Source organism: Austrofundulus limnaeus, unplaced genomic scaffold (genome assembly GCF_001266775.1).
Source record: "Austrofundulus limnaeus strain Quisiro unplaced genomic scaffold, Austrofundulus_limnaeus-1.0 Scaffold1719, whole genome shotgun sequence".
NCBI classification, from domain to species: domain Eukaryota; kingdom Metazoa; phylum Chordata; class Actinopteri; order Cyprinodontiformes; family Rivulidae; genus Austrofundulus; species Austrofundulus limnaeus.
In genome coordinates, this window is record NW_013954121.1 from 14,086 (window position 1) to 22,461 (window position 8,376).

General features: G+C 39.9%; 1 protein-coding gene across 1 annotated transcript; it reads right to left on the reverse strand.

The window, feature by feature from the left end:
- Positions 1–1,506: 1,506 nt before the first annotated feature.
- On the reverse strand, positions 1,507–7,838 carry LOC106536177 (uncharacterized). The gene is made up of 5 exons (XM_014033383.1): positions 7,479–7,838; positions 6,271–6,432; positions 6,047–6,113; positions 5,825–5,929; positions 1,507–4,409 (listed from the first exon to the last, which is right to left on the reverse strand). Exons 1-5 carry the CDS (start codon positions 7,760–7,762, stop codon positions 3,561–3,563), a joined length of 1,467 nt encoding a protein of 488 aa, XP_013888837.1. The 5' UTR covers positions 7,763–7,838; the 3' UTR covers positions 1,507–3,560.
- Positions 7,839–8,376: the final 538 nt, after the last annotated feature.

An 8,376-nucleotide genomic window follows, 5' to 3' on the forward strand; every position in this document is an offset into this window, starting at 1 on the left:
ATAGTATATAGTGTATATACTTTTTTTTCTGCAACAAATCTCATTCCAACAGTACAGCTTTGATTAATGTCATATTTTTACCAACACACACAACCACAGTTTCTAACAGATGCAACAATTTCACAATACTCACTTTTGATGCTGTTTCTATGTCATTATTTTCATGCAACTTGCAGAAAGCAAAGTGAAGGAGCACGTGAGAACTTCCTGTACCTCTGCTCTCCTGCGYAGCTCCGTCTTCAGGAGGCAGCCCAGGGTGAAGGTCGTGGCCCCGGCCACTGTGGCGCACCAGGAGAGGAGCCACAGTCCCTGGGCTAGCTTCACCCGTTTCTGAAAGGGGAACTTCATCTTCATGACCACCATGGCTGCAGCGGGGAGAGTCCGAGGTCTTACCGGGGGAAGAGGGGAAGGAGAGCGACGACGCGACGCGAGACGAAGCTGTGCTGCTGTCTGTGAGAGGAGGACGAGGAGGAGAGGTGAGAGGAAGGACTCCAATGGCTTAATGATGAAGGTGACACAAATAAAACACAAAACTCTGAAAGATCCCCACCAGCTGTCTGAGAAAACCCAAAACTAACTGATAACACCGTTGTAAGAAAAACAAAACAAAAACATGGGAAAACAAGTTTTAAAATTCTTGAATTGAACATTTTCTAACACTGGAATTTAAATTTACACCTTTTTATGAACAGACGTTAACGTGAACTTCACCTTGTTAGTGTACCCCCAAAAAGTGCTGGAAAAGTCCCGGTTCTCTCCGCTGAGCACCGTGCACCTTCCCAAGTGCCATGCAGTGGATTTGGCACACTGGATTTGGTAAACCTGAATGCTGGAAGCTTCTTASTGCTAATGCCCACCTATCCTATTAAAGTGGCCTGTGGATCCAGGCCAGTGTCTGCTCAGCATCCATTACTCACACAGCCGGGCTTGAACCTGACTGAAAGTGACAGCAAGATACCAGATCGTATTAGTCCTCATCTCTGCAACACTTATCCTCAAAACTTCAAATGCTTCTTTCTGTAAACTTGAATAATTTATAATTACTCAAAATGTCATGAGAATYAAAATACTGCATTTAGAAACATCAAGATTTTATTTTTAAACTATATATAATTCTGTCTGCAAGCACTACTTATAAGGAAAAACAGCAAATCTGAAGAAAAACAAAATTCTTTAACTGTCATTGATTTCTTTTACATAGATAAAATGTGGTGTTTTTATTGGTAAAGATAYCATGACTACAGAAAGACTATTGATTATCTGATAATACTAATAAGAAATTAAGAGAGACAAATACTACTTGCAGGCAATTTAAGAAAGTCAATACAATTCAGTGCTGTGTTAAGACTTAAGCTGTATCTTATTATGAAAACATCAACGAGTTTAGGTGAAAACCTCTGTTTTACGAAATAAAGTTATAATACAGTTACAGGAACTACCTGTAAGAAGAATTCACAAGTTATTGAATTTTTAAAAAATACAGCAAATACAGTTCAGTTTTTTCAATTTCATTTGTTTTATTAAATGCAGCAGAAACAAACTGTACAGAAGTATTTGTTTTGGCAGGTCAGTCATTACAATAAGTGGAAAAAAGCACAACCTAAGAGCTAATGATGATAATAAATGGTCATYAGTTGAACACACAGACTGAAAATACTTTTACAAAAGGAAAGTTGACCTTTTTTAACATAAACCTGCAGCGTAAACTCATTCAGCAGAATATATTGTGACTTTCTATGGACAAATTCTTTAAGTATACATATTATTTTTCACACAAAATATATTTAGGAGAATTTTTGTGTAAAGAGAGAATATTGGGATTTTAACTGTATCTATTTACACATTTATCTGTACAATAAATATTCAACTGAATCTTAACTGGGGATGTTTAAGTATACATACAGTATCTGTCAGCATCTGGTTCGTCTCAGTAAATCTCTTATTAAAAATTTCTTACTGTTTGAAATAAAGCAATTATCAAAATGAATCTAGTAAAATTGTTGTGYACACAATAAATCACATAAATTGGGATTTCAGATGTTCTGAGCAAAGCTTTGATGTTACAGTGTAGAAAAACAATGAATATTTCTGTTTATAGCAGTTTAGGTTATGCTCTATATCTAAACTATATAATATACACTTCATTTATGAATGCTCAGAAAATCTTTTCACATAGTTACATAATACATACATATGTATATTTAATGCATATTTTAAAAAGTCAAAAAAATAAGTTCAGTTTTTGATGTGATCACATAAAAACCAAAGAGCCATTCAAACACCTCCACTAAAAAGTGTGGGTCCATACTATTAGTCAGATTAATGCACTGACGTAGCTAAAGGCCCTTTCACACTATAACTTTTTAGACAACTTTTTCCCACTTGTGAAAATTTTGTTATGAATAAATTATTCATAAATGTTGTATATTCAATCTAACTATTACAGTACGTCCAAAAGAGACTTCCAGTAGTTTACTCCATCTTCATCGTAGACACCTTATTGCTGAACAAAACTTCCATAAGTCGGCAAAAGTTTCCAAAATGTCAAAGTGTGACAGAGTCTTCTCTGTGGTYGTAAATAAAATCCTTTTTTGACCAGCAGGAAACCTCTGTTTTAATCTCTAAACTTCAAGAGAAAAATGTCATAGAGTTGTATTATTCTTTGTGAAAACAAGAACTGCCAACAATTCAGAAACAGCGACAGTGAGAGTTTGTAAAGAAGAAGAAGAAGAAGAAGAAGAAGAAGAAGAAGAAGAAACAGACAATAACATTTCAAATTTCTACTTTTGTGTGTCAACTGTTTTCATTAAAGTGATAGTTCAGATGTTTGGAAGCAAGGATATATGGAAATGTTATGAACAATAAGTATCTTACATGTTGATGATGGCTCTTAYGATGGAGTCTGTTTGCTGAAAGAGAGTTGAACTCTGACCAGGCTYACCTGCTAACAGTTTACACAAACACTACAAACATTTAGATTGGCTTCAGTTTCACATGGCCTGGTGGTTTGCATCCAATTTTTACAACTACTGTATGTATGCATAATGCGATTCGAGTATGATGCCATCTCCAAATGATTTGAGTTGAAAAGCATAGAAAAATTGAATCCTTGTGTACAGTTCTATCCATAATTTCCAGTTTTTGCAGTGTACCCTCTGGTGGGGGAACCGATTATTTCAGGGAAACAAACAATTTATGATGATTTATCCCTCTACGGCATAATAGTTTAGCTATAAACAAGAAAATATTGYAATTTATTGTGGTAGTACATTAGCACAAAATCGGTCAAAATTTACTGCCCTGAATAATACCCCCAAATTTATGGATGACTTTTGTTTTTGTTTTTTTGCATTATACACACATAAAAACAGCATTTTTCCAAACTGAAGTTGTATAGAGATGTCTATATTGAGTAAGAATTTATTTTTCCATAATGTTTTTACAGAAACTCACTTCCAAAGTTCCAAGCTTTCACTTTAACTGTTAATCTATTTTAAGGGATGGACAAATGAGAGGATTTTCAYCTGTGGAATACAATAAAACCTTTCAGTTTCAGTTCTTCACAGCTGCGTGCGCTCCACATTCAGCACCTTGCCTGGCATCCCTCCTGCCCAGCCACGCGCCTCGGCTCGGCCCAGATCTGCCCCATCACAGGCAGGTGAATCGTGTATGAAGTGGTTGAGCATCTGCTCGGCTGACCGCAGGTCGGCCATGCTGCCCTCCGCCTCAGCCCCCGTGCTTRTTTTCAGCCTCCTGATAACTGTGTCCCTGTCGCTGTTCCAGTGGTGGATGATCTCATCGTCCAAGTCTTCCATCACTTCGTCTGCGGAGTGATGAAGGTTCATCATGGCCTCAGTGCCTCGCAGCTCTTTTTGCATGAGGTGGCGGGTTAGGGAGATTTCCTCCAGGCTTGCAGACCGTATCAAGATGGCAGACTTGACGCTTGGACTCGTGGTGGTCATATAAATCTCCTCTATGCCACCTGTGTTGCTGTCAGACCGATTAWTGAAGCCAGACGGACAGGAGGTGGTTTGAGCCGGAGGCAGGAACTCATTGTGAATGGTGAACTGGAGATGAGGGATCTGCAGCGGACGTGGGAAGTGTCTCCRGATAAGTTCTTCACTTCCCGACTCGCAGTCTTTGTCCACGTCTGCTTCGTGGCGTCTCCATGTTGGACCTCTGCTTGATCCAGTCAGCAGGAGTCGCGGAGTCTCCTCTCCCACCTCAGACCAGTCRGATTCCTCCTCTTCTGGAACAGAGCCCAAGGGCTGCTCCTGCCCAGAGCTTTTGTCCTGTCCATAGTTGTGGCTGTCCATGAACTGAGCTGGAGGAGGAGTGATGGGAGGAACCATCMGAAGGAGGGCATCGTCAGGAGAATGAAGACTGCTTTTGTGGAGCATTGAAGTGGTCTACAGGAAACAGATTATCACAAAATGTAAATGAAAATAAATGTKTGAATGACTTAAAAACAGTTTGTGTCACCAGGAATCAGCATATCTGACCGTCTGACTCAAACAGCTCAAAACTTTGACAGCTGGCTACTATTTTTTAGTTTGTGAGTGGAACCAAAGCTCAAACATGCATCATCATCCCACTTGAGCCTGGCTCCAGGACTGTGCTTCAGTTTCTCGTTTCTGTGCAAAGTACCTTGACAAATAAGTTGTAGTCTCGTCAAAGTTTTTAAACTGGTTTTAACTGACCCTTCCTGTGGAATTGGTCTGTCATGGGAGACCATACCAGGGGCTAACACTAAAGACAACACAGAGGACAGATAAACTGATAAAGGCCTCTTCCACAGTGATGAGGGCATTGCTCCAGTRTGTCATGGTGAAGACAGAAGCGAGTCAAAAGGCAACACTTGTGGTTTCCAGGTTCTTATATTGTCCAACTTTCATCTTTGGTCATGAGAAATAAATCATTATGAAAAGAAGTGGCTGAGCTTCCTCTATACCACAGGTGTCAAATCATGGTCCTCGAAGGTTGAATCCAGAGGCTCCTCTGCTTCAACCCACCTGGTTTGCATGACAGGGTGACTAACAGGCTTCTACAGAGCTTAAAGAGGTAATTCAGTCACTAAARCAGGTGTGTTGGAACYGGGAAACAACAGGACCTTTGTTTGCAACCTTTTTTCCCCATCATCACTCACTGGGGTTCAATCTCCCAAGCAAATCTTGACAGACTCTGTCTACATTTTGGATACATTCCACTGGGATGAGACCCCAAGGCAGACCCAAAACTTATAGAAATTTAGCACAAAAAGAAAGGAAATTGTGTTTTGRAGATTATTTGTTGTAACAATGCTTCTTGGCTACAAATCCTATACCTACAGTATGGTCAGAAAGTCTGTTCATTCCTCTTTTAAATGGTCCCACATTTGTAAGGAACTTGTTTGTGGGATGAGCAGTAGAGCTGATTATGTGGGTTGTGCTCATAAAAAAAAATTGCCAAATCTTGTCTGCAAAACAGCTTATTTTGCTGTTGGTMGTTTTGAGCTTCTGATACTCCCAGATGCTGCCAGTCAGGTGCCCAATACAAGATTTATTGCCAAGAAGCATTGTCATTAAGAAATAACCTACCAAARACTAATTTCCTTACTTTTTCTGCTAAGTTTATACCCTCTCTGGCCTGGAAGCACCTTGGGATCCTGAAGGAGGYGCTGAAGAGTGTCTGTGGGGGGAGGGATGTCTGGGTTTCCCTCCTGGAACCTGCCTCTGCCACCGTATCATATACAGTAAGTGGCAAAAAAAATGGATGGATGGATAAAAAACATGCTACATGTGCTGTGGTTAAGTAGAATTTTAAACAGGAAGGTAAAACATCTCACATTTATTGCTTCCATTGTGGTGGCYATCGTTGCATCTGTGAGCTGCTCAGTCAGTTCTGAAATACGCTGATTCAACCTCTCACGCTCCCCCTCCATTTTCTGAAGCTGAATAGGAAAAGCACAAGAATCATCATCCTTACAGATATTCAGAACAAAAGAAAGTTAAATATGTCACACTACACCCTAATGTGTTTTACCGGGGCCAGTGATTCATTATCTCACCATTGAGTGAAGCTTTTTCTCTAGAAGATTATTGGTCTGTTGTGTGGAGGAGCAGTCATCTTGGAGTCTAAAACAAGACAGATTACAAATGTGGCACCATTTAAAAGAGAAATTTCCAGGCTTTCTAACTGTATAAGATTTAATGCCAAGAAGKATTGTAACAACAAAGAAATAATCTACCAAACACACATRCATRTTTTTAATCTCAAAAGTGCATTTTGTACCTTTGAAACTTCTCCATTAGGCTGCTGAGCTCCATACGTGTCCTCTGGAGGTCAGCCTCTAAAAGCTTTTGACTGCTAATAAATTCTTCTCCCAAACACTCCACCTGCACCGCCGTCTTCAACAAACTCTGGTGCAGACCTTCATTTTGGTCCTGCWGAATCCTATAGCAGAAGATATATTTTCAAAGGCAAATAAAAATTATGAAATGAAGTTTTAAAGGGGCAATATTATGTGTTACTCAGGCATATATTTAAATGCTATAATTGTAACTATGTCACCTTCAGTTGTTATGAAAATGTTGTTTACATGTTTAAATAGAAAATAAATGTGACTTCTCATCATATCTGTTTCTAAACGCCTTGAAATTGGCCTCTGTCTCTTTAAGAACCTCCTTCTGTTTCTGCCCCGCCCATTTCAGCACAGGACTGGGTGGGTGTGTGTTTTTTGCGATGAGGAAGCTCAGCTTGGAGACACAGCCCAGAGGAGGAGCTGATCCTAAAAGGTGGTTCTAGTCCCAACCAGTTGTTTTTGCACCCCTACCTGCTGCCTCAGGACACTACAGGATTTCTCAAACATGTATGAATGAGTCAAAACAAAACTCTGGGCATGTTTTTGATGAGAGGATAATATTATAACATGATATAAAACTCAAAAAAGTTGATTTTACATGATATTACCCCTTTAATCAATTCATTTTCAAATCTTTTAACTATTTGTTGCTGTAAAGCTACACATAATACTTTTTTTAGTCATCAAATACCCCCAAAATAAAATTACACTTACATGATTCTGCCTAACTCGTGTGTCTTTTCCTGTATGAAGAGTGGAAAAAGAGTTTGATCAGCAATAATTCAAAGAGATAGCGTTTTAATTAGAAAGCTAAAGATTTTAGAAAACTAACAATAGAAAAAAAATTGAAACAGGAAAAAAAAAACATGCATCAGTTTGCAATTGAATTGATTACTTTTGGCTTGTGCATCATAACTAATCTATTGTTCTGTAATACAGGATCTATAGTCCACTATGTCACACATGTGCACACAGAAATCAATAGGAAAACAAATGAGGAATGCATTGTTACATAACTTGTTAATGAAGCTCATACAAAAAAAACCTTGCAGTAGCATTAGTCAATATTTCTTTGTGAACAAGCTGCAAATGGTGGGAGAAAATACGCAGAGGTATATTTTTTAAAGTAACTACATACTTCATGTGTTGATGGGCCGGTGAAACRGGTCTGTTCCTCAGCTTGACGAGAGAAGCTGTTGGTGTTGCTGCTTGAGTTCTTGCTGACAAGAGATTCAGGTTTTCTCTGTGAAGCTGGGTTGTCGGCAGAATGAAGAGGATCATTACCAAGCCTGTTATTGTCATGATTGGTGGGTTTGCAGGGCTTCGAATGAGAKTGGGATTCAAGGTGCCAGCCTTGGCAATGGCTTGTGTTGTTGTAATCTTCATGGCGATGTTCCTGGTCTTGATTGTAGTAGTTTTCATTGTGATGGACCTCACTTTGTTGGTCCTCTTGGTGACAGCGATGGACCTCAGTGGGTTGGTCTCCTCGYGGATGATGGTAGGCTTTATTGCGATAGTGATGGACTAGATTGTGATGGTCATGGTGACGAGTCTTGCTGTGATGGTGATCATTGTGATGGTAATGGGTTGGACTGTGGAGGTCTCTGTGGTGTTCTCCATGTGGGTGAGGCTTACTGTGGTGGTCTCTGTGATGATGGTGGCAAGCRTCATTGTGCTGATCTCTATAGTTAGGGTGATGTTTACTTTGGTGGTCTCCATGAAGATGGGGATGACCTGGACTGTGGTGAAATTCCTGAGATTTMCTGTGGTGGTGCTGAGAAGGATGCCAGTAGCATGGATTGTGGTGGTCCCTGTGGTTATGGCGACTTGCTTCTTTGTGGTCATCATAGTGGTGTTGGTSYGCTTCATTGTGGTGCTGGTGAWGACCTAGACTGTGATGGKTTTCATMATGAAGATGMTGATCATCTGGATGATGCTGATGAYCCTCTCTGTGGTGGTCACCATGGTGGTGCTGATGTACCAGTCCTCGGTGAGTTCCATCGTTGCTGGTTGGGCTGCGATGGTCAAAGTGACAC